Raw genomic sequence first — 26,512 nt, forward strand, 5'->3', positions numbered from 1 at the left:
GTAAACATCCCGGGGAGACGTTTACACAGCTTCACCTTATTACCCTCAAGTTCCTCAGCAGATGGGGTGGGGGTGGGGGATGGGCAGAGAGCCTGGCTCCCCAAGAGGACCTTTGTGGCAGAGATAAAGATGCTCTTCCCAGCTCTGTTCTGGGTTCCCTCCACTGACAGCCTGCGTCCAACAGGAGATTGTATGTTGTATGGCTGAGAGGGCCCAGTTCGCTTGTTTATTATGTACATTAGTAAACCAGGGCTCACACTTACCTAATATATGGCTGGGCGCCGGTGGCTCATACCTGTAATCTGTCTATTCAGGAGATCTGAGGATTAAGGTTCAAACATGGCCCACCAGGGCAGGAAAGTCTGTGAGACTCTTATCTCTAGTTAACCACCAGAAAACAGAGTGGCACTGCGGAAGAGTATGATAGAATACTTGCCTGGAGCGATAGAAGCTTAGGGACAGTGAGCAGGCCAAGGACCCTGCCTCAGGTGGTACACATTCTGTACCCCTGGCCAGAGGAATCTGGGCATGAGTAAGATCTAATACAAGAAGGGATAAGTAAGTGCATTTAAAAGGTTCTGGAAGAAAGGTAGGGAGTGATCATATATGTCTAACATGTGACTACACATTTCCTGTGTGTATTATCACAGGCCACCATAATGAAAAGAGATGGGACTTATGAGCCTGTGTCACTGAAGAGGCTAAGAGAAAACTACCATCCTTCCTTCTTCCCTCCCTCCCTCTCTCTCCCTCCCTCCCTCCTTCCCTCCTTCCCTCCCTCCCTCCCTCCCTCCCTCCCTCCCTCCCTCCCTCCCTCCCTCCCTCCCTCCCTCCTTCCTTCCTTCCTTCCTTCCTTCCTTCCTTCCTTCCTTCCTTCCTTCCTTCCTTCCTTCCTTCCTTCCTTCCTTCCTTCTTTCCTGTGTGGCAGTCTTAGGGCTTGAACTCAGACCCTGGGCACTGTCCCTGAGGTTTTTGGCTGGTGTTCTATCACTTGAGTCACACTTCCCCTTACAGCTGTTTGTTGGTTAATTGGAGATAAGAGTCTCAGGACTTTCCACTTTCCTGCCTTAGAACTTTGATCCTCAGAGCTCAGGCTCCTGAGTAGCTAGAATTATAGGTGGGAGCCATTGGTGCCAGGCAGAAGTTAGTTTGTTTCTTGCCTAGGATCTAATTAAGCATAGACCAGATGTGGGATTTGAACTGTGGTCTGTTTGCCTCTGGTTCTAGTCTAGCCCACCAGTGGGGAATGCAAGACTGAGTTTACAAAAATGACTAGGTTGGTTTTATTTTCAAATTTCCCCCTTTATGCAAAATGCAGAGGGATGGATGTTTTTCTAACCCACTGGTGGGGAGTGGAGAAGCTGGTGGGGAATGGAGAAGCTGGTGAGGAGTAGAGAAGCCGGTGGAGAGCGAGAAGTCAGTGGGAAGCAGAGAAGCTGGTGGGGAACAAGAAGCCGGTGGGAATGGAAAAGCCGGTGGAAAGTGAGAAGCCCATGGAAAATGAGAAGCCGAGAAGCCATTGGGGAGTGGAGAAGCTGGTGGAGAGCGAGAAGCTGGTGAGGAGCCGAGAAGCTGTTTTGCTTCTGGTGTCTGGAGGTTATAAATTGAGGTCTGGCTCCTGGAAAGCACTGGGGACTGTTTATAAACTGGGCTGGGTATTGGTTTAGGAGTGAGCGGTGTTTACATCTGCTCCCCAGGCCTCCACATCAAAGCCCACTCTTGTCACGTCTCCCTCTTGACATCTGGCCATGTGTGTATGGGCCGGGCCCTGTGGTTTGAATGCCTGGTCTCTCCGTGTCTGGTGAGCTCCTGGTTTTATCATACACCAGCTCTGCCTGCTTGCTTTTTGGAAATAGCTTTGGGAGGCCACTGCTGGAATGGACGCTATGCTTACACACTGGAGACCAGAATCACCGTGGGCGCTTGGTGAACCGAGGAAGACTGTCCACACAGGGGGTGTGGCACTGCCAAAACTCCATGCTCCACCTGGTGTTGGGAGATTGTATCTGGATTCCTTGTACTGGGGTGGTTGCTGACATGGGTTTCTGAGCTGGTTTATGGGGGTGGTGATGGTGCTGATGGTGGTGATGGTGGTGTGGTGGTGATGGTGATGGTGGTGGTGGTAGTGGTGGTGGTGGTGGTGGTGATGGTGGTGGTGCTGATGGTGGTGATGGTGATGGTGGTGGTGGTGGTGGTGGTGGTGATGGTGGTGGTGGTGATGTGGTGGTGGTGATAGTGGTGGTGATGGTGATGGTAAGGCCTTCCTCAGGAATGACCATGGCAGCATAGCCAGTGGGTGGCTGGGTCGGTACTTCTTCTAGTGTTCCAGAAGCCTCCACTCCCATGGCCCCTCCCCCCTGCCAGGCACACTTCTCTCCTGGCTCTTCTTTCTTCCCCCTGACTGACTCGAGGGTTGCAGGGGAAGGTGCAGGTTTGTACGTGCAGATCCCGGGTCCCACACTGGAGTTCAGCCTCCGCTCTGGTGGCCGTGGAGCACCGGGAAGGCGGCTGGGGCTGGGTCTAACTGAGTGCTTGTGTGCTGCGTGCTATCCTTCTGAATGGAGTGAGGACTTCAGGAAGCTGCCTAGGCCATTCTGTGCTGAAGAGGCAGGGAGACCTAGTTCAGGGCTTAGTGCCCTCGAGTTACTGATTAACCATCGTAGGTACTCAAGGCTTTTTTCAAAGCTGCCTTCACTTCCTTCTCTGTGAGACTCGGACTTTCAACCTCAGCCACTGCTTCGCCTTTCCCCACCTCCTCATTTGGACCTCGGCAAAACCTCGGCAAACTGGGTTTGCAAGGGGCCAGAATTCTGGGCCAGAATTGAAGTGAGTTGATGCTGGTGATTCATGGTGTGCCGTTCAGTTCTTCAGACAGTCTGGCTTGTTCTTGTCTAACACTTCCTTCCTGAGTGAGGCCGCAGAGATCGAAAAGAAAAGTCATGTTTTCAAAGCAGATTTCTCTACAGAAAAGGGGATGTGTTCACAGAGGAATTGACAGCGATGTCAAGTTTCTTTGGTTTTTCATTTCTAGTTAAGCATGATGGGTTTTGTATAACCAGAGTTGTGAAGAAGTTTGTCCTGTGCATATGCAGTAACTGGAAGAAAACGTATGTTGACTTTTCTGGAGCTAGAGGCCAGAGGTAAATTATTCACTAGTAGATAGATACTCTTTGATGATTTATGAATTTTGAAACTTTTCACTTCATAAATGAAAAATAAAAATTCCACTAATGCAGGAAAAATAAGCCACACTCTCCCAGTTCCTCGTGATAGAGTTAAGGTCGGGAGACAAGGTTAAGGAAAAAGCATAGCAACTCTCCTCATCTCCCTGTCAGTCTTACCAAAGATCCAGGCAGTGATTTCTAAAGCTCACGCAGTGCGGGTTTCCATGTCAGGCCTAGGGAGTCGGTGCAGTTTTCAGATATTTCCTTCCTTCTCATGAAGCCGTACGATTGTCTCTGGCCAGACCCAGTGGCGAGTGAGACTGGACCCACGCATGGCAGAAGCGCTGAGCTGCCGCGGGCTGGCAGTACTCACACAGCCCAGGCTTTCCTGACCCTCCTCTGCTCGGGTCTGTCCGGGTCTCCAGCCCACAGGCAGGCCTGTTATTTCTGTGCTTTCCAGAGCAGTGCCTGAATGTAAGTGTCAGAGAAACCTCAAAAGCAGGGGGAAAATCATTGTATACAAGGTTCTATTCGGAACTTCGCTTTTCTCCTTTTAAATAGGTTGTGAATTAGAAGTATTTTTGTCCGTTTACTGCATCAGTCATTAAAACGCAGTCTTGGAAGAGAGTGAACACAAACTGGACCAACTTATTCTTCATCTGTCAAGAGAGGGATATGAAATCTATTATTTAGTGTCCAAGTTTCAGTCAAGGGCACAAACTCAAAGTCAGAACCAGTTCTTAGCACAAGAATGTGGACAGTGTGTATTGTTTTACAGAATTCTTATTGCTAGGTTAACTTTCATTCTTTGGGAGAAATAAGTGAATAGACCATACATTCCTACAGTTACATATTTTAAAAAAGATTCCTCCTCCTCCTCCTCCTCCTCCTCCTCCTCCTCCTCTTCTTCCTCCTCCTCCTCCTCCTCCTCCTCCTCCTCCTCCTCTTCTTCCTCCTCCTCTTCTTCCTCTTCCTCCTCCTCCTTCTCCTCCTCCTCCTCTTCTTCTTTTTCCTCTTCTTCCTCCTCTTCCTCTTCCCCCTTCTCCTCCTCTTCCTTTTCTGGGGTAGGGCCTCCAGAGTAAAGGGATTACGTGACTGAGAAATCCTAAGGATCAATACAAATTCATTGCTTTACACATTCCCAAAGTCGTAGGAATCCCCGTTAAGGGCAGGTAAAGAATGAGAACAGCCGAAGTATATATGTGACCAAATTGCAGAACATGAAAGATGAGGCGAGGGTCTCATGTAGAGCCAGGGAGAAGAGGTAGCTTGTCTTCTCAGACTGACAATGCTGAGCGTGCCGGGGCAGAGAGGTCAGGAGACAGTAGAAGACAGTGCAATGCTACCTTTCTTGCATTGGAGAAATTAACCACCGGGAGCCTGTCTTTAAAAATAGCTTTCAAAACCAGCCAGGTGCTGGTGGTTCATGCCTGTCATCTTAGCTACTTAGGTAGCTGAACTCTGAGGATAGAGGTTTGAAGCCAGCCTGAGCAGGAAAGTCTATGAGACTTTTTCCAACAAACAATTCAGAAAAGGCTGGAAGTGGGGCTGTGGTTCAAGTAGTAGAGAGCTAGTTCAAGCCTAGGACTAACACACACACACACACACACACACACACACACACACACACACACACACACACACACACACACACACACACACACACACACACACACACACACACACACACACACACACACACCCTAACATATAAGAAACACACACACACCTAAAATATAAGAATCCAGAAAGTTTAGAAGTAAGTTAATAGAAAAATGTAAGTATTGATTGAAAACAAAAGTCCCATAGAAAGTCAGCATTATTAGTATCAGATAAAAAAGATTTTAAAAGACATAAAGTATTTGGAGATAAAGCAGATCACTGTGATGAAAAAAAAATTCTCAGCCAGGTGCCAGTGGCTCACACCTGTAATACTAGCTACCCAGGAGACTGAGATCTGAGGATTGTGGTTCAAAGCCAGCCTCGGCAGGAAAATCCATGAGACTCTTACCTCCAATAAACCACTAGAAAACTGAAAGTGGTTCTGTGGTTTAAAGTAGTAGAGTGCTAGCCTTGTGTAGAAAAGTTCAGGGACAATGTCCAGCCTGAGTTCAGACCCCACAACTGACCAAAAAAAAGTTTTTCAGAAAGATAGACTTACACTAATAACATGATCTCAATATAAAGCAAACATGGAGAGAACCACAATGAGACACATATTCTTAGAGAAATTTTAATATTCTTCCTCATTAGAACATGACAGGGAAATCAGTCATAAGCTCTGATGAGGACAGCCAATCTGTTTGAGCTGATAAACATGAAGATATTATGTGAAAAATACCAAATACACATTCTTCTACATATACATAGAACATTTATGAGATGTGTCAGGATGCTAATCTTAATTATTAAAATTCTCAAGGAAAAATTAATTTCAGTCATCTCCATTCTTCTGGGGATAGAGAAGCTGAGACAGCCTCAGAACAAAATCCCTGGAAGGGCCACGCAGGTCTCCTTCAGGAGCATGCGTGCAGAGACCCCAGCACGGCATGAGCAGGCCAGGGATGTGTAATGGAGGTCACAGGTCAGAGATTGTGTTTACCTGGAAACTGGTTTGGTATTAGAAATTTCCCATCAACAGACTAGTGGAGAAATATCAGTAGACAGACAATGTCATAGTTTTGTTTTGTTGGTGGTGCTGGGAATTGAGCTTAGGGTCCAGTGCTTGCATGCTCCACCACTTGAGTCATGCCCCCAGTTCTTTTGCTTTTATTATTTATTTATTTGTCCAAGAACAAGACTTGAACTCTTTTTTTTTTTTTTTTTTTTTTTTTTTTTTTGTCAGTCGTGGGGCTTGAACTCTGGGCCTGGGTGCTGTCCCTCAGCTCTTCAGCTCAAGGCTAGTGCTCTTCCACTAGAGCCACAGTGCCACTTCTGGTTTTCTGGTGGTTCATTGGAGTCTCATGGACTTTCCTGCTTGGGCTGGCTTTGAACAGGGATCCTCAGATCTCAGCCTCCTGCGTAGCTAGGATGACAGGCGTGAGCCACTGGCGCCCAGCTAAGACTTGAACTCTTGGTCTGATGCTTTCTCTCATTTGGCTGAGGTTCTATCACCAGAGGCAGCCCTCTAACCCCCACTTTTGCTTTTAGTTTGCTTTCAGTTAAGAGTCTTGCTCTAATGTTGCCTATGATCTTCTAACCACCGCCTCCTGAATAACAGGTACGCATCAGACAATGTTTCTTATCAAATCATGTAAAAAAAGTTTACAAAGTTGGAAGCACAGGGAGCTTTCTAACATAATAATGAGAATTTATAGATGTGGCATAGCAAAGATCAAATGCCTTTTTGTTAAGAGTGATGCAATATTACAAAATACGTCATATAGAAGTTTTATACAGTATTATTATATCTCATAGTTAATATACTAGTCTGTTTCTTGAACACTTGCCTATGCTCATTTGTAAATCTGTGCAAGCAAGATTATTCATATACACTCAGCCATCAGTGCTGTCCGAAGTTGGGCATTTAGTCTTTTAATTTTTCTGTTATAGAAAAAAGTGCTACAGTGAATATCTTTGTGCATTCATTTTGATCTGCATCTCTATTTCTTTTGGATATTTTTCCAGAAAAGATGAGTTATTAGATCAAAACATAGGAGCTCCTTTCAAGCTGGGGTTCTCTCAAGCCAGTATCTGAGTCTTTGGAGGGTTGATTGAACCTCATTGTCCCAGCTGCTCAGAGTGATTTCAGCTCGCCATTGCTTTAAAGAAAAGAAAACACACCAGGAACTTGGGGTTTAGTAAAGTCTCCTGTGAGCCTTAAAGCTGAACAAAGTACCCTTTTATTTATTTCCCTTTGTGTCAGTTGCTGGGAGGGGCTGGGCTTTGGCGGTGATTGAAGCTGGGGTGGAGTGGGAGAGTGGAGGGGGAGGGTGGTCCCTGGGTGGGGGTGGGGGGAGACCACAGGCTGGGTGGCCTGGGGCCCAGCATCCAGCCAGGGGCCCTGGGCTGACCCAAGGCTGGGCTGCTGGGCCTGGCCAGGGGGAGCAGACCCCGCCCCCCGTAATTCTCTTGTCTTTAAATCAGTGGGGAAACCCTAGAGGCCCAACTTCTGTGAGATCTTAGCTTCCGTGTGGGGATTTCTCGATGCAGGATTCCCAAGGGTGGCTGGGAAGGAGGTGTGGGAGAGGTTCAGGCTTTTCTCTGGCCTGCCTGTTCCTCCCGGCTGAAGGGTTTATGGGCCACGCCGTCAGAGGTGATTAACTTTGCCTTTCATCTCTAGTGAGGTTCCAGAGAAGAAATCAGCATTTCTCTTTGTCACTTGCGCCTGGAGAGTTCTGTTAATTATGTAGTTTTCCAGGGTTATTTGAGTTTATAATTACAGATGGACATACTGGGTCACCCACCACCCCTGCTCACGGCATGCGGGGCTGTGGGGCGCTGGGGCCGGAGGGGCTTTGGGGGCCCCATGCTCCTCACCACGCCAGCTTCATGTGTGGATGAGGCACAGCTCTGAGACCACTGAGAACTAAGAGTCTACCGCCTCCTTCTTTGGGTTGACAGTGATTAGATGGGGCAAAGGAAGGAGCTGGGCACTGGTGGCTCAAGCCTTTCATCCTAGCTACTCAAGAGGCTGAGATCTGAGGATCCAGGTTCAAAGCCAGCCCGGGTAGGAAAGTCCAGGAGACTCTTATCTCCAGTAAACCACCAGAAACCCAGAAGTAGTTCTGTGGCTCAAGTGGTAGAGCACTAGCCTTGAGTAAAAATGCTCATGGACAGCAATCAGGTCCCGAGTTCAAGCCCCAGGGTTTTAAAAGGACAAAGTATCATAGCAACAAAACCACAAAATGAAGTTAGTAAGGGAAGTGAGCATACATAGAGTCAGGGATTTCTATTATAAATAATATCACTTATCTATTTATAGTTATACATATATTTGTGTGTCTGTCTGTCTGTCTGTGTCTGTCTGCCTGTCTGCCTGACTGCCCTGGCTCTCCCTGTGCTTGGAAGAAGGAATTCTTGGGGCTGGGAAGGTGGTTTCAGTGGTAGAGTGTTTGCCTTGCATGCATGAGGTCCTGGGTTCGATTCCTCAGCACCACTTAAGCAAAAAGAAAAAAGCTGGAAGTGGCGCTGTGGCTCAAGTGGTAGAGCGCTAGCCTTGAGCTGAAGAGCTGAGGGACAGCGTCCAGTCCCAGAGTTCAGGCCCCATGACCGGACCCCCCCAAAAAAGAAAAAAGAAATTCTTTTTAAAATATAGAGGGCTCTTCACAGGAATGAGACCCACCAGAGAGGGGCACGCATTGGAGGAAGACGGGACTTCGTGAAAGAAAGAAGGCAGAATCTCTGTAGTCTGAGGCTACAAGTCTGTGTAAGCACAGGCACCGCTGGAGGCTGAGTAGAGAGGACCCAGGAATGAGGCTCATGGAAGTACTTGACTTGTATGTGTGCAGGTAGAACAGTGGCAGCAGTTGTAGTTATTTTCAGAAAGGCGGGTGAGGTTGATGGCGTGTGCTGTGTGCATATATGGAAATGTCTCAATGCATTGCCTCTTGTGCAAATAATACATGCTAATAGAAACATCAGGAAGTTAATGGACATACATAGCTGTTTCTCCTCAGAGCTGGACACTGAAGGTCATGGCTGGGGATGGCGGGGAGTACCTGAGCTGGGGTCCATGTGTGGAGGTGGGGTGGTTGTATGGAGCGTTGGAGTGTTTACATGTGTAGGCATGTGTGTACATACATGCTGACATATATGCATGGTTTGTGAGTACTTATGTGTGTACACATGTATATGTGTATGTTGTGTCAGTAGGTATGCATGTGAATATATGTGTCCACTCAGTTGCACATACATGAGCATGCACACATGGGTGTCCATGTATACACAGGTACACATACAGGTCTCTGTGTGGATGCATGTGAACACATGTGAAGCCAGGGGTTCTGTGTGTATATATCAAGGTGTGGATGTGTGTGTGTGTGTGTGTGCACATCTGGGTGTACATTTGTATGTTGCCACCCCCGCCAGGACTCTCCTGGTGCATTGGCATGTGTGTGTGGGCATGTGTGGTTGATGCACACACGTGATGTGTGCTTGCGTACATGTGTGTCACCACCTGTCACCTCCTGGTGTGTGTTGGCAATGTGGGCCTGCGTGGGGTGCATGTGCATGTGTGTGTACATGCATGTGTGCATGTCTACTCCACGTGTGTGGGGTGCTGTCCACGCAGGCCCCTCCCAGCGTGTCTTGGCGGCGTGGGTCTGCATGTGTGCACGTACATTGTGTCCATGTGTATGGGGGCACGGCCCACACAGACCACATGCTGCATGGTCTTCACTTCTGCCCTTTCTCCCTCGGCAGGTGACCCAGCGGCCCGGCTCAGCCGTGCCGGCCGTCGTGCCACAATGGCGTCCTGGAGGCCGGAGGAGCGGAGCAGCGTGCGGTACTGCAGGCACTTCCTGGTGGACAACGGCGCGTTCCACGGTGAGCTCCGAGGGTGGATGGGCTGTGTCTTTCTTTCCTTCTGCTCTTTCTGGCCTGGCGGAGGCGGCATGGTGCACTGGCTGGCTTGGACTGGGAGCCTGGGCTCGTGTGTGTGACTCATTACCCAACCAGTCCCTTTGTCCCATGCCAGCCACTCAACAGTCATGGCCCCCTGTGCCTTCCTCTTTCTGACTCTTGAATACACCATGCTGGTGCTGGGCTGGGCTCCTAGTGAGGCATTCTGGGATCTCGTGGTGGCCTGTCTGTGCTGGTCCCCGCCAGATCATAAAGGGGCGGGGTGAGGAGGGACAGGAATGAAAAGGTCGTTCCTGTGTGGACATGAATGCAAAGGACATCCCTTCGTGCTTATCACTGTCCTCTGTGCCCTCTCTAGGTATCGGGCTGCATGAGGTCCATGGCAGGGCAAAGCAGTGCTCGCTCATTAGTGCTGCAGGGAGGGATCCCCACTAATCAAGATGGGTCGCCATGGCCCCCCGGGCTTCTGTACCCCTGCCTCCCGCCCCTGCATCTCGGAGGGTGCCACGGGGTGAGCTGTGTCAGTCTGCTGCCAGGACATCCTAGAGTGGAGCTGATGTCAAGAGTCCAGGTTTATAGGGTGGTAGAGTTCATGTACGAGCTCTTGAGTGTCACTTCATGTATGTTATTATTCTGCATGGCGGATTTTTCTTGTGTTGCCTTACAACACTTGGTGAGATCAGGTGTGTGTGTGTGTGTGTGTGTGTGTGTGTGTGTGTGTGTGTGTGTGTATGTGTGTGTTGGTCCTGGGACTTGAACTCAGGGCCTGGGTGCTCTACCACTTGAGCCACAGCTCCTCTTCTTCTTGGGGCGTTTGGCTGGAAGATGCTATTTGTGATCCAGGAAGGGAAACAGATGCAGTGCCTGCTCCTGTTGCCGTAGTTGATTATGTGTCAGGCCAGAGCGAATACTTCCTGCACCATGTTCCCGCTGGACCCTGTGGCTGGTGCCTTTGTGGTGGGAGGGTGGTAGCACACGTGGCTCCCTTGTGGAGTGCGGACTGCGGTAGTGTGCCCGACCGCGCTTTCTCTCAGCCTTTGCCACGAGGTCCGTACCTTGTTCTCCTGTCTCACTCAATGCATGTTCTATGTTAGAACTGCATCGTTTTCAAGAGATGGAGTCTCTCTGTATTACCTAGACTACCTTGAACTCCTGGACTCAAGTGATTCTCTTCCCTCCGCCTCCTGAGAAGCTTGGACTATAGGCATAGGTCACTAGTTAACTTTATTCAATTTTTTTTAACAAGAACAAATATGGTAATTAAAGAAACAGGAGCCAGGCACCAGTGGCTCACACACCTGTCTGTAATCTTAGCTACTCAGGAGCCTGAGAGCTGGGTGGTTTGAAGTCAACTGGGACAGGGAAGTCCATGAGACTCTTACCTCCAATTAACCACCAGAAAACTGGACATGGTGCTGAGGCATAAATGGTAGATTGCTAGCCTCAAGTGAAGAAGCCAAATGAGAGTGCATGGCCCTCAGTTCAAGCTCCAGGACCAGCACAAAACAGTAACCACAACAACAAACTCCACAGGGGTTAGAAGTATTTTTTCCCAACTTTAATGTGTTAATTTCAAAAAAGTTCAGATTATTATTATTATTATTACTATTTTGAACTCTGCTAGGGTGCTGTCTCTGAGATTCTTTTGCTCAAGACCACTTGAGCCAAGCTCCATTTGGCTTTTGTTTTTTCTTTTTTTTGAGATAAGAGTCTCATGGATTGTTCTGCCTGGGCTGGCTTCAAACTAATCCACAGATCTCAGCCTCTGGAGTAGCTAGGATTACAGGCATGAGCCATTGGCACTGGCTTCAGATAAGTTATTAAGAATATTTATTAATAATAATTATTAGTATTTTAAATTTATCCAGAGTTCTTCAAGGCTATAACTGAAATCAGCCTTAAAATGTTTTCATAGTTCAATGCGGTTGGCAGATTCTTCATGTGAAGCCTGGACGATTCCGTTCATTGAGTCTTCACAGTGGTTTCTCACCCCTTTTTGTGCCTAGCATCTGAGGTGTGGGGAGGTTTAACAGTGGGATTCGAATTCAGACCCTGCTCTGCCCGACTCCAGAGACCATCTGTTTCCGGTCTCGTGAGCCTGCCGGGCTGTGCTCCGCTGACAGTACATGGATGTAAACAGGCTGTGTAATCCTCTTGGAAACTTGGCTCCCTCCTGGGAGAAATAAGCATGCTTCTTTCTAGCTCCACTTTCAGATGCCTTTGAAGTATTTCTAGTCCCAGGTCCTGTATTTTGTGAGTTACTTCTTACTGACCACTAGGGGGCACTATCAAACCTACAAATAAGAACTGGTTACTGTGTGCCTTCAGGGATTATTTCTGGAAGGATTTACACATTTTAAATCCCCAAGATTAAAAGGATCAAAGCTGTTTGGAATTTCAAGTGTGTCTGTTGACAATGCAGTAGCAGCGGTAAGTATTTCTGCTGGAGTAACATGTCATGGTGGATGTGCATGTCGGAGACCAGGTGACCGAAGACCAGAGGATGCTCTGCTACCACTGCAGGAAGCAAATGCTTGCTGATGTGGGCACTGGGCTGCTACTAGCAGCCCTGCCTGGATTCCTGGCTACTTGGGAGGCTCAGGGACAGTGTCAAGACCTGGAGTTCAAGCCCTAGGACCAATACACACACACACACACACACGTGCATACATGCATGCATACACACGCACAGACACACAGAAGCTTACTGAACTTGGGGACTTGTCAGAAGTGTAGCACCCCCCTCCCCCCCCCCCCCCCGCTTGCTGTATGGTAATCTTTGATGAGGACATGGCCCTAGTGAGAGGAGAGGGGGCACATGGCCTGCCGTGTCCCTCTTGGGAGGGTTTTGTAGCGCCCATGTGAGTGTTCTGACCCCTTTCTTGCTGTGCACAACCAAGTCAACGTGAATAAGAGAAGGAAACCATCTTCCGTGTTCCCCACAGGGCCATGGGCTTTGTGTCCACAGACGTGGACACACGCTTGCATGCTCCAGCTAAGGTGCCCTGCGGCTGGGTGTGGTAAAGGCCCAGAGGGGGTCCATGGGCGTCAGAATGAACATGCAGCACTACTCTCTGCTTCGCTGTTCGCGGCCTGTCCTGCCTGGTTTTCTGTTGCTCCAGGTGCCATATTCTCACTACAAACAATTTAGGATGTTATCCACAGCCCAAAGCGGAAGGGACATTACCTCAGGCAACTGTAGCTGTGTTCCATCAGTTGTTCCCTCATTCATTCATTCATAAATGGGGTGCCTGCTCTGCAAATGTGTGGAAGTGTCTGTGGTCCACACAGGACGGGTGGATATGGCTCAGAGCTGGGGGACCCCCAGGGGCCATGGGTGTTTCTCCCTCCCCGAGTACTATGGAGGCAGAGGGCCACAGCTCTGCTTCCCTCCACCAAGCGTGCGGTTTCAAGATACGTTTGTGCAGATAGTATTTTGTGCAGTATGAATCTTGCCTTAGCGGCTTAGACGCCTCATGAATTCTTCTCATCTGAAAATCACCTACTTTTGAAGAATCCCTCTCTTGGTTGTAGCAAATCACAGCGTCATTGTTGTTCCATACACTGTCTGGCTTCATAAACCAGTGCTCAGTGCGCTTGCAGTTAATATGCAGTTTCTCATGCACACGGCACTTGGAGCTTCTGAGTAGAATAGAGCTTTCTGGCTACTTTCGGTTGTGGGTCCATCCCACTGTGGGCTTCCAACCTGAAACTCATTGAATTCCCCCTCCCAGTCCCTCAGGTTATTCCCCCCCCCCGCCCCTTGCTACCCCTGGCCAGAGAAAGGCCTTAATCGTGCTGAGACGCCCCTGCCACCCCCCACCCCCTCCTCCTCACCACATAAAGGTATTTGGTTTTCAAAGCCTCAGTGTGTGTGTGTGTGTGTACTGGGACCTGATCTTGGGGCCTTGTGTACTTTTGCTTGGCTTTTTCACTCAAGTCTGGTGCTCTACTAGCTTTTCCTCGTTAATTCAGACAAGAGTCTCAGATTTACCTGCCCAGGCTGGCTTTCAACCTGTGAGTCTCAGATCTCAGCCTCCTGATTGGCTAGGATTTCCGGCGTGAGCTGTGTGCACAGCTATGGCTTCAGTTTGAATGGTGTGGGCAGGCCAAGGTGTCCGCCAACCCCGCCTGACTTCCCTTTCCATTCTCAGGTTCATCTTCCTAAACCTATGGTTCTTGTGGTCCAGGCGCAGGAGAGGCCCCAGTTCTCACATTACCTGGGCCGATCAATTTTCTTATTCATCAATTATCAAGAAGGAATAATGTGCTTAATGAAGTCAACTGCTCCTCACGCTTACAGCGGTTACTTGCTGAGAATCACTTCCCTCAGACCCGAGTTACACTCCAAGCCTTTGTTCTTTGAGCCACATCTCCGTGATTGGGATTAATTTCCATCTCATTTCCCCGTTCTCTTTCCCTCTGCACCTGAGGTATGCATGGTGATGGGCAGGAGGCAGGATGTGGCCTCCACTGGACTCTGCTCTTCCCAACCACTGTAATTATTTAATTGAGTTATTATGCAAAAGATCTAGATTTTACCTTGGGCCACAGTAATAATGATGAGTGATTGCATTTGTAATCCTGAAAGCCTCTTAGCTTCCATCTAGCAAAACAGACGAAATCCTGCAGCCTGTCCTTTTGTACTGCATAAATGAAAAGCCTTCCCCAATGGCCTGGTGTGTGTGTGTGTGTGTGTGTGTGTGTGTGTGTGTGTGTGTGTGTGTGTGTGTGTGTGTGTGTGTGTGTGTGTGTGTGTGTGTGTGTGTGTGTGTGTGTGTGTGTGTGTGTGTGTGTGTGTGTGTGTGTGTGTGTACCCTTGAGCTTTTTGACTCTAGGCTAGTACTCTACTCCTTGAGCCACACCTCCACTTCCAGCCTTTTGGTGGTTCATTGGAGGTAAGAGTCTCATGGACTTTCCTGCTTGGGCTGGCTTTGAACTTCGATCCTCAGATCTCAGCCTTGTGAGTGGCTAGGATTATAGTGCTCATGCACTAGTGCCAACACTGTGGCATGTTTTATATGAAGGCTTGTCACACGGATGGTATGCTTGGAGTTATTACCAGATGGAGACTGGTAATTTCAAGGGAATATTCTGACTGTTCACGCCACGCCACCTCCCCCCCTCCAAGCCCACAGGGACGTCCTCACCTCTGCCCACGGCAGGCAGCCCCGCTGGGTGTGTTCCTGACCAGCTTCCTCTCCGTGTGCCTCCTCACCCTACCGCTGCCCTCTGGGCCCTCCACTCCATCCTCTGCAGCACCTGGTGCCTCGGACCTCACCCATGGTTTCTTCCTGGCGCCCAGCTCCCCTGACCCTGGAAGTTGGTGGCTGTGTCTCGTGGTGACCTCATTTCCTCCTCTGATCCACAGAGGAGGAGCAGCTTTTTGGGTTCTTTTGGGGGAGCAGCTTCCCCACTTCCCAGCCCTGGCCAGTCCCAGCCACGACCTCTGAGGGGCTGACCCGCCCCCTGTCAGTGCAGAGATGCGCATGAGTTGTAGGATGCCTGGTTCAACTGGGAGAGCGGAGACTGTGCCCTCATCCAGGGCCAGCCAAGTAGTAGACGCTCAGCAAACCGTTGCCAAGTGGATTTCCTCATTTTACGGAATTGGAGAGATAGGGGCTGTCTAGAACTTTGTTGTTTTGGTACGTGGTTGAATGTGGTTTTGAACTCTTGTGCAGTAGAGCGCCTGGTCCTTTGGCACAGGCCCCCTCCCCTGGACTTGAGCTTTTGTCAGATTGGACCCAGAGAAGACCCACAAGACGTTCCTTCCTGAAGAAGTGGAAGGCTGCAAAGGAACCCTGGAACAATGATCACAACTGTGCTGCCCTGGAGCCGGGCGCCTACCGGGGCTCACACCTATAATCCTTGCTCCTCAGGAGGCTGAGATCTGGAGGGTCATAAATTGAGGCCAGCCCAGGCAGAAAAGTTAAGGAGACAATAGCAAAATACAAGATTAGAGGCACGGTGGCAGAATACAAGCCATGAACAAGAAAGCCCAATGGTCATGAGGCCCTGAGTTCAAACCTCAAACCTGCCATAATAAAAGGGTAAACAGGTTTCTGTAAACGAGTCCCTGAGCTATGAAAACTCAGTTAGTAGCATTTTCTAGATTTTTAATGTTTAACTAGGAATGTATTGCATTCCACTCTGATGGGGAGTTTTCTCTCATTAGAATAGCACCATTGGTACAAAGCTTCTCAGTTGTGGTATTTTCTTTTTTATTGGTTGTGGGGCTTGAACTCTGTGCCTCAGCTCTTCAGCTCAAGGCTAGTCCTGAGCCACAGTACCACTTCCAGTTTTCTGGTGGTTTATTGGAGATAAGAGTCTCACGGACTTTGGACTTTGAACCATGATCCTCAGATCTCAGCCTCCTGAGTAGCTAGGGTTACAGGCATGAGCCTCCAGCACTAGGCAATGTGGTGTGTTTTGTTTGTGTGATTTCATTCTGTGCTGTGTGAGTGTAACGATCTTTAACTGCAGAAGTGAGCACTGTTGTAGAGCACTTCTTACATCAGACAGCACAGGCTGGGAGCACTTCTTACTACAGACAACACAGGCCAGGCTCAGGCCCAGGCTCCCTAAGAGCCCTGGAGGCCCCAGACCTGCAGGATTAGCCGCATGGCACCAGGTGTGTTCAAGGCTAAGATGCACGAGGGCAGTCTCAGCAGTCTCAGACCAATGCACTCATCTGAGGACCTCTGGCTGTATGAAGGCCGGGTCTCGCTGGAGGCTGCAGGTGGCTGGAAGAAGGGTCTGTGTAGGGGCTCTCCCCCCTCCGCCCCCGCTGGGCTGCCCTCTTGGCTGTGGTCTTGTTTTGTGCTGTTGGGATGTGCAGGAGGTTGACAGGCCCAGGGAAGAGCAGGTGTGGTGGCCAGGTTTGTTGTCCGTGTCCCACTTGGCTCCTTGCTAGGTTGAAACTGGACCCCTGTCTGCACATAGCCCCATTCTTGGAAACAGTGCCAAAGCCAGTCACAACACTGCCCTTTGGAAGCCAGGCAGAGGCTTATCTGCAGATGTGGAGAACTGGAATGAGGGTGAGCTCTGAGCTCAAGGGTCTGAGCCAGAGCTGCCGCATGCTGGACTCAGCGCAGGGCTCGTGGCCCCTCCCAGAGGCTCTGCTCTGATTGGTCTGAGATATGAGCAGCGTGTTCCCGCTCTGGCAGGCCCAGACCTATGGCCTCAGTGGATCCTGCGTTGCTTCCACAGGACTTGGGTGGGTTGGCTTGGCAATGGTGGTCTGTGATGACTGCCTATTTTGTACTGTGTTGTGGAGGGTGCCCTGGGGTGTGGCTGACGTTGAGTCCAGGGTGTCATGCACGATGACACCTATGGGTGATACATTGTCCTTTGAGAGTCCCCAGCAAGGTTGTTTCACAGCCAAAAAGCAGCACAGTTGGCTGCATTGTGCATTGCTCAGTGATGATGTCCAGATCTCAGAGGGGAACGCAGGCGGGCTGGTGGTTAGGAGACTACCATGGAGGGGCTGGAGGATGCTGCCAAGGATGTGGGTGGGTCTTCACAGGTGGCTGTCAAAAAGGTGGGGTGTCTGTGGAGAGACCCCAGGAGCTGGTGGCACGCAGACACCCTGTCCGTGGGCCCCCGGGTTGGGCTGGGACTTGGGTGTGAAGAGCAGTGCTAACGAGCAGCACTCAACGAGTCAGTGCTGGGAACACCGGTGGTTCTCCGCAGAGTGGGTTTAGACACAGGGCGCCCTGCGCGTGGAAGCAGCCGGACCCTGGCAGGCGGTGATGGCTGGCGGCCCGGGCCTAGCAGGGACTCAGGACTGAGCAGAGCCACAGCGGCCTGGTCAGCCCTGCAAGCCAGCCTCTTCCTGCTTTTCTAAGCATTAGCACATGCAGAGTAGATTTTCCGTGGGAGAAATCTCGCCAGCCTCTGCATTCTCTGATGAACAGAGATGGCATGCTCCTTACAGTACTGGGATCGTGTGATAGAAAAAGAACTTCAGAGGAAAGCGTTTAGAGGCCTGGATGGAATGGGCTGGGCGGGAGGATGGTGGGACCGAGCTCTGTGTGGTGGCCTCTGCTGTGTCCTCCTCTCTGCTAAGTGATGGTCACCTTGAGCCATGTGCTGAACTTTCCCAGCAGAGGAGCCTCGTCCACAGCTAGAGCCAGTTCTGGCTTCACTCTCTTTCTAGTAACATGTGGACCGCAGGCAGATGGCTGCTTGCCAGACACACTCATGGGGGCTTCATTTCTCAGCTTGCAGCCTGTTTCCTGGACCCCTAGGATGACATTCTCACGCCTCTCTGGGTGGTCTCCAGCCATCGCTTTGATCCTTTCCCCTCGAGAGTGTGAGTTCAAGCACACACTTCACACTTGAGGTATAGCAGGCGCCCTGCTTCTGATAGGAGTGAAGGAGACGTTTCCTGACTAGGGAACAGCTTCTGCATACATCCTCGTACAACGTGATTTCAAATTAGATTCACTTATACAAAGAGATAACATGTTATTAGTTTTCTATTTCATCACCTTTAATATTCTGGAAAAAGCAGTTCTTTCCTCTTTTCTCCAAGGTCTTTAACAAAATTAGCCTTCATAACCATTTCGGGCTCATTGGCTGTGAATGACGAAGACTAATGAAGCAGAAAATTAAAATACGTTTGATTTCTTTTCTTCCTTTTTTTTTTTTTTTTTTGGTCGGTTGTGGGGCTTGAACTTAGGGCCTGGACGCTGTCCCTGAGCTTTTTTGCTCAAGGCTGGTGCTCTACCACATGAGCTACAGCTCCACTTCAGCCTTTCTGGTGGTGGTTCTGAGACTAGAGCGTCACGGACTTTCCTGCCGGTGAGGCTGTTCCCACAGCGTCTTCGCACCTGCTGTACCTGCCACAGTTATTCTGAGCCTGCTTCCCGAGGGGCCTAGCTGCGTGTGTCCTCTGCCTCTACTTCAGCACACATGTGTGCATGCGCCTTGCCGCACGCCTCCTGCACAGGCACGCATGCTGCCCTGTGAAGCTGCCTGCGGCCCCCTGGGCATTCCTGGAGTTCTGAGCTGTGGGTCAGGGTGTTATGATGGCTGCCTTATCCACCAGCAGTGCAGCATGGGCATCGGGCCCAAGGCAGGCCCGGGCCTCCTTAGCCGGGTGCTGGGCCTACTGGCACGGGTCCATTCTGGGCTCCTTAGCCAGGTACTGGCCATGCTGGAGCTAGGTTCACTCCCAGCCAGGATGCTGGGTCATGCTAGAACTTGGTTCACTCCCCAGCCAGGATGCTGGGTCATGCTAGAACTTGGTTCACTCCCCAGCCAGGGTGCTGGGCATGCTGGAGCTCGGTTCACTCCCAACGAGGGTGCTGGCCATGCTGGAGCTTGGTTCACTCCCCAGCCAGCGTGCTGGGCATGCTGGAGCTCAGTTCACTCTCAGCCAGGGTGCTGGGCCTGCAGATGCCTTGAGCCCAGCTGCCCAGCCCTGGCCCAGGATGGGGAAGGCCAGCTCGCTTGGGGTTCAGCAAGTAGCTCATTCCAGCCTCAGCCCTCGGGCTGGTGCTTGTTTTAATATGCACGGCTGTGTATGGCCACGGGGGGCCAAGCCCCTCATGGAGCTCACCCCATTCATATCATCACAGCGCCAGCACCCACCAGAGCCACAAGGCTGCATATGCGGTTATCTCTTTATGCCTGGGTGTGAGTTTGTGAATGCTGACTGCCCCTCGAAGCCTGTGTTCCCAGCCCCCCACCAAAAGAAGCAGTGCTGTCCAGGCCGCCGCCAGGAGGCCTGGTGCTTTCTGGTTTGCTGAAGCTGAAGCCGAGCATTGAACCTATCTTGGATTTTCTCTTGAATTCTGTGGACGTTGTCATCATCGGCGGAGAGGCCCCGGCAGGCCTGTGCTAACCTGTAAAATTTGAAGGGACATGATCAATAATACTTTTAGACATTCAAAAACAAATGAAACGACTTCATTTTAAAGCCAAGAGTCTTGATGGAGAGCTGGACAAATCAGCAATGAGGACAGCTCATCTTGTTCTGTGCAGCACGGCAAGGTTAAATATAGGTAAAACTCGGTCAGTCTTGGGATGCAGATGCTTGGGCATAGGTAGCAATTACTGTCACAGATGCATGTCAGGTTTCCAATGTGGAGGAATTCCAGGCTGGTTTGTTTGACAAGGATGTGTGGTATCCAGGGCATGTTCTGTGTCTCAGGAAGATGCAGAGCCATCGCCTCAGCAGTGATAAACGGGCTCCGGGAGCCGGCTGTCAACCGTGCTCAGCCTTTGAGGAGTGGCGTTGGATGGCGGCCAGTGCCTGTCCAGGTCTTTGGCTCACAGTTGTGGCTGCTCAGCCTGTTTCCTTTGGGGAAAGACAGTACATCATGGTGGCAGTAGACGGTGGAAGGACCGGGGTTCTGTCCTGAGCTTTTTCACTCAAGGCTGGTCACAGCTGCAGTTCTGTGTGTGTGTGTGTGTGTGTGTGTGTGTGTGTGTGTGTGTGTGTGTGTGTGTGTGTGCGCACATACATAGTTTTGGAGCTTGAACTCAGGGCCTGGGCACTGTGCCTGAGGTTCTTTTACATAAGGCTGGCACTCTACCTCTTGAGTCACAGCTCTACTTGTAGCTTTTTGGTGTTAATTGGAGATAAGAGTCTCATGGGCTGGCTTTGAACTGTGATCCTCAGATCTCAGCCTCCTGAGTAGTTAGGGTGACAGACAGGAGCCACTGGTACCCAGCCTGGTTTCTGACTTTTTTTTGACGGTTTTGGGGCCTGAACCCTGGGCCTGGGTGCTGTCCCTCAGCTCTTCAGCTCAAGGTGAGCGCTCTACCACTTGAGTCACAGGGCCACTTCCAGCTTTTTCTGCTTATGTGGTGCTGAGGAATTGAACCCAGGACATCATGCATGCAAGGCAAGCACTCTACCACTGAGCCACCTTCCCAGCCCAGGTTTCTGGCTCTTCACTGGTAGCTTGCTTGGCTGTGGATGTGTGTGTGTCAACTCACCTTTACAAAAGGCTATTCTGATAGTATACACCCAGACACCATTGAAATAGAAATTTCCCAGGAGTTCTGGAGAGAACAGCCAGGAAATTGGCTCGGCCCTGGGGCGGAGAGCTTGACCCCTGGGCTGAGGGCAAACCAGATGGGAGAGGATGTAGCTGGTGTGAGCAGTGTGTGTGTGTGTGTGTGTGTGTGTGTGTGTGTGTGTGTGTGTGTGTGTGTGTGTGTGTGTGTGTGTGCTTGAACCCCAGGGGTCTCAGGTGGGGAGGTCATTGAATCTGGGGAGGAGAAAATGGCAACAGACGTCGATCATTAGAAAGAGCATTCTGGGAGTGAAGGAGTTAACGCCCTGCCAGAGAGGCCCCGCTCCGGTGTGTCCAGCAGTCAGTTGCTCTGAGATGTCTGCCTGTGTTTCTTCCTCTACCTAGCTCCTCTGAAGACAGCTCAACTCCAGATACCGCCCTGCTGTTCTTGAGGGAAAGCTGTTCCTTCATTCACTAAAAACTGACTTTTCCCAGACTCATTCATGCCATTTACCTTGTCTTTGGGGATGTGATTTTTTTTTAAGACTAGAGAAATAGCTCTCACTGTATAACTGTTTTGAAACTGACCTTATTCTCTTGGAGCTGGAAACATTCCAGGCATTTCTGTGCTCACTGCTTTGAATGCCCGTGCGTGTCCCGAGACCCGCATAGAAGAAGTAGGCTCATGGATGTGTCCACCTCGGATGGACTGTGTGTGTGTGTGTGTGTGTGTCTTTGTGTGTGATGCTGCGTGCATGTGCGTGTGTGTGTGCATGTTCCTCGTCTGCATTCAGCCTGCGTCACTCGGATGGAACCAGTGTCTGTCAATGACCAGGGAGGGCGGGTTCAGGACAGATGCTTCCCAGACAGGAGCTGTGTGGGGTCCCCTGGGGCTCAGGGCTCCGCTGTCTCCTCCCCCAGTGGTGCAGCTATACCCCTTCCCCGCCTGCCCCCACCTCCCGTGGCCACACAGCCCGGCAGAGGCTGCAGGTGCCGACTGTGCTTCCCACTTTGGGATAAAGTTCTCGAATCCGATCTTGTGGATTTAGCTCCTGCACAGCCGGCTTTGGAAGCTCGCGTTGTGAGGGCTGCGTGAGTGGCGGAGGCCCACCCCACCCCCGGCCCCGCCTTTCCTCCTTGCTTTTCGGAAATGTGTGTCAGAAAAAGGCTTTGCCTGTAGAGAGAGATTTCACCGTGGTGGCGAACGATGTACAGCAGTGTTGAATCTGATGGCAGACCTTGAAGTGTACAAAAACTTAAGTCCAGAAAAAGGTAAGATCTGCACTGCCGACCTCAGGTGAGTAGACTGTGTAAACATTTCGTGGTTTCCTTTTTTTTAATGTTTGTTTTTCAAGATGTATTTAAATTCTTGGTGGTATCTGGAATATGAAATAGATTTCATCCATTTCAATATGAAATGTAAAGGTGAAGTATTTCTGAGTAGATGGAAGAATTTTTTTCCTTGCGAATGCATGTATTTATACTGGTAGGATTTGAATGATGCTTCATTATAATTGATTGGTGAGAAATCATGTGTGTGCCTGGCTTAGAAGTCAAGGACACACACGCACCTATAATTTATTGGTCTGACTCTTAAAAACAGTAGGCTTATAAATGTTGTCAGATCCTATTCACTTTAAGGATGAATAAAGTTATGTTTAAACTTTGTTCAATCTTCTGGGGAGCATGGCTTACTGTTTGTGTCAGTTAAAGATAGTCACAGGTAGGGAAAGCAATCCATTTTATCTATACTGTGGATGAGCATGGATACCATGGAGGCAGAATCCATGTGTCACATTGTCAGAGGCTGTTTGTCTGTCAGCCTCAGGAGCCAAAATACAAGGCCAGAAGGTCAGAACTATAAAACATACGGAATCATTCTTAGATTGTGAGAAATAACTGGTCAGGCAGTGTAAATGAGACGGTGAGACACGGATTCCAAACTTCTTTCACACCCAGCTCTGCCTGTGGTTTGTGGTTAATGGTGCGTACCGACTCAGGTGCAACTTTGTCATGCCGGGCTCTGAGAGCCTGGCTTGAGAAGGCTGCGTGGCCTTCATGCCTGGCTGCGCTCACAGCTGCATGCTGGCTTTGTGTTCCAACACATCAACTCCACTATGGTTGAGATCTCCTGCATACACCTGCGTTGACTGAGCCGGGGGAGAAGCTCTGATGCAGACAAGGGGAGGGAGGACTGCTTACCGGACTGGCAGCTCAACCTGTGTAGTCTCCGCTCTTCCTGTGTTTGGGAACTGGTTTGGGGAACATAGGAGAAACCTGACCTGCCTCCCATGCTTGCAGGATTGCTTGCTCAGTCTAACATGGAAGTAATGCATGACTTCTCTCCTGTTTACCACACAACATGATCCTCAGGATGGCAGTTCAAAGACGGATACCATTCCTAAACCTTAGGGAGACTAGAATTCACTTCTCTTGATATGGAAGTGTTTGAAGTATAGACAATGCACGATGTCTTGTTTCAAGGCAGAGGTTTTGATGTACAGATGGTGTTACTAGAATCTTCAAGAACTGAGCACGTATTTGATACCTTACATAATTGGTTTTCTCTGATGTGCTTTAATTATTCATTTTTCCGAGTAAAACAAAATTCCATCTTAGTTTGTAAATGATCAAATATTGCTTGGTCAGTAGCAACACCGTTTTCCACGCAGTATTTCCTCCAGATTCCAGATCACTTTGGAGAAGAACAGTATGTGAGGAATGTGTAAAATTAATAAATTCTGAATTTTTATGAGGTCCAATTTGATTATGAGATGTCAATGTCAGTGGAAGTGGCTTCAGTAGACCAGATTGCTAGGTTGGGAGACGCTGGGGGAGGTGAAGCGAGCAGAGGAAATGGGCTATCATGGCACCTGGAGCCATGAGACTACCACGGGTAAAGTGTATTTTGCTCCTGTATTTGTATGTATTATCGCCTCAGGAATTGATCACTAATGCTGTTGTTATTATTTGCCCTAGAATATGATGTAATACACTGAGCTAGAACTGGAGACTCATTTCAGTGATTATTGAGAGAAGTTAGGGACTTGACATTTAAAATCAGAGCAAGCCCAAAGCATACGAAGGTAGTGTGCTATAATCTCAACTGTGTCTGTGAACCTCAACTTCTGTTTTAGCAGCAAGACATGGTGCTACCTCCCTTTGCTCACAGGGTTGTGATAAGAATTGTTGATGTAATGCCTCTGAAATAATCCATTTAGAAGATGGAGAGGGAGCATAGAAATGTAAGATGATACAGAAGTAAGGATGGTGTATATTTCATCTAATTTAGCTGAAAGGAGATTGTATTTGCTCTGGGTAGCAATAAAGAACACTTTGTTCCAAAACTTTGGTACCATCTGTGAATCCCCTATGGCTTGTCACACCTAAGGAAGGGCAGAGGTCACTGTGGGAGCGAGCCTGGGTTTCTAGAGCTGGAAGAAACTAGAGAGCAATCAAAGGATTTCTACCCAAGAAGAAACCAGAATAAGCAGACAGGGAGAGGCTGCATACCTGAGCTGAAACAGAGATGCCCTTGTCCTCCCCCGCTAGCTCCCAGGTCCCAGGGACCCGCCCCCCCACCCCCCTCCCCAACTGGGCTGGAACAGAGCCATCCCTGTCCCGCCTCAGCTCCCAGTTCCTGGGGGCCTGCCCCTCCACCCCCAACTGCATGGTATTTTGCTTTCAGGCAACACAACATATTCCAGCATTTGTGATTTTGCTTGTTTGATGCCACTGTAATCCCAGGTGCATGGCCGCTGGAGAGGGGGAGATGGGATATTTACAGAATTTCTTATTGCTAGTCATCAGTTGGAATCATCAATGGAGATCCACTGTGAACTTACAAGGTTCTGGGTGGGGACATGAAGAAGAGCAAAAGCCTTTCCCTCTCTTGTCACTCCTGATGTAGGAAACACATGTGTGTATATTCCTGTAGTGCTGTAATAGAGGGGGTACCCACGTTTTGGGGTTCCTTGAGCGTGGAGAGGCCCATGGGAGGGTTTCTGGAGGGGACATTCGAAGCAAGCTTTATGGGGTGAGGAGGGTCATGCTCCCAGGTGAAGGAGCCAGGACTGGACTTGGGGCCAGTGTTGCAGTGAAGACCTGTCCACTCAGGCCGAGGGAGTTGGGCATTATTTAAAAATAAAAATAAAAAAGCCAGCAGAAGTTGTCGAGCTAGAGAGAGATGAACAGTCTCCAGTTTTAGAGAGACCTGTCTGGCTGCAGTGTGTGAACTGGGGGTAGAGCAGGGCTGGGGCAGAGGTCTGGGAGGGTGCTGGGTACTGGGTGAACAAGGGGTCTGGGAAGGGTGCTGGGTACTGAGTGAGGGAACAAGGGATGGGAGGGTGCTGGGCATGGTGCCGGTGGTGTCTGGGCTGAGGCCTCCGGCCTGCAGCACTGCTCCAGAAGGCTGGAGCGGGTCCCCATTCCCCTCCCCACGTCACCTCCTTGGGTTTGGGGTGCGCCCCTCCAGGGAAGGGAGCTTGTCTATGTTTGTGTCTTGTTGTCCTCCTGGCCTTCTGTGCTTTCAGGTCACTGTGTTTGTCCACAAGAACATGGGGGGGGGGAAGGACCATGGTTCTCTGTTCACTGGAGGGGGAGGAGTGTGGTTCTCTGTTCACTGGAGGGGGAGGATTATGTTCCTCTGTTCACTGGAGGGAGGAGGATTGTGGTTCTCTGTTCACTGGAGGGAGGACCATGGTTCTCTGTTCACTGCAGGGGGCAGGACTGTGGTTCTCTGTCCACTGGAGGGGGAGGACTATGTTTCTCTGTCCATGGGAAGGAGGACCATGGTTCTCTGTTCACTGGAGTGGGGAAGACCATGGTTCTGTGCTCACTGGAGGGAGAGGACTGTGGTTCTCTGATCACTGGAGGGGGAGGACTATGATTCTCTGTTCACTGGAGGGAGAGAACTGTGGTTCTCTGTTCACTAGAGGGAGGACTGTGATTCTCTGTTCACTGGAGGGGAAGGACTGTGGTTCGATGGAGGGGGAGGACCGTGGTTTTCTGTCCACTGGAGGGGGAGGACTGTGATTTTCTGTTCACTGGAGGGGGGGAGGACCATGGTTCTCTGTTCACTGGAGGGAGGAGGACTGTGTTTCTCTGTTCACGGGAGGGGGAGGACCGTGGTTCTCTGTTCACTGGAGGGAGGACTGTGATTCTCTGTTCACTAGAGGGGGATAACTGGTTCTCTATCCACAGGAAGGAGGAATGTGGTTCTCTGTCCACTGGAGGGAGGACCGTGGTTCTCTATTCACTGGAAGGGGAGGACCGTGGTTCTGTGTTCACTGGAGGGGCGGGACTGTAATTCTCTGTTCACTGGAGGAGGAGGAAAGTGATTCTCTGTTCACTGGAGGGGGAGGACCGTGGTTCTCTGTTCACTGGAGTGGGGAGGACCATGGTTCTCTGTTCACTGGAGATGATAGCACCCCAAGGCTGTGAGTTCAGTATGGCTCTGTGGAGCCCTCAGTCCATTTGTGATCTTCCTGTGAGTGATTCCTCCTTATTCTTGAGAAACATTGGCTCAGCCAGGCACTGGTGGCTCCTGCCTGTGGTCAGGAGGCTGAGATCTGATGGTTGTAGTTCAAAATCAGCCCAGGCAGAAAAGTCCTGTGAGAGACTCTGATCTCCAATTAACCACCCAGAAACTGGAAGTGGCACTATGACTCATAGTGGTACAGTGCTAGCCTTGAGCAAAAGAGCTGAAGGACAGCACCCAGACACAGAGTTCAAGCTCCAGGACCAGAAAAAAACAAAATAAAACAAAACTGGCTCTTTGCTGGGCTCCGGAGCCTCACACCTGTAAATCTAGCTCAGGAGGCTGAGATCAAAGCCAGCCTAGGCAGACAAATTCAA

At 50.0% G+C, this 26,512-nt stretch overlaps 1 protein-coding gene across 1 annotated transcript in view; it reads left to right on the forward strand.

The window, feature by feature from the left end:
• Positions 1–2,746: 2,746 nt before the first annotated feature.
• Positions 2,747–26,512, forward strand: part of LOC138812152 (1-phosphatidylinositol 4,5-bisphosphate phosphodiesterase eta-1-like) — a 115,510-nt gene continuing 91,744 nt past the window's right edge. The window contains exons 1-2 of the mRNA XM_070000080.1: positions 2,747–2,826; positions 9,528–9,650. Of these exons, the coding sequence (XP_069856181.1) occupies positions 9,572–9,650 (79 nt within the window). The 5' untranslated portion in view covers positions 2,747–2,826; positions 9,528–9,571. The remainder of the gene's footprint in view (positions 2,827–9,527; positions 9,651–26,512) is intronic.

This window comes from Dipodomys merriami, unplaced genomic scaffold, assembly GCF_024711535.1.
Source record: "Dipodomys merriami isolate MVZ:Mamm:240054 unplaced genomic scaffold, mDipMer1.0.p SCAF_56, whole genome shotgun sequence".
NCBI lineage: Eukaryota > Metazoa > Chordata > Mammalia > Rodentia > Heteromyidae > Dipodomys > Dipodomys merriami.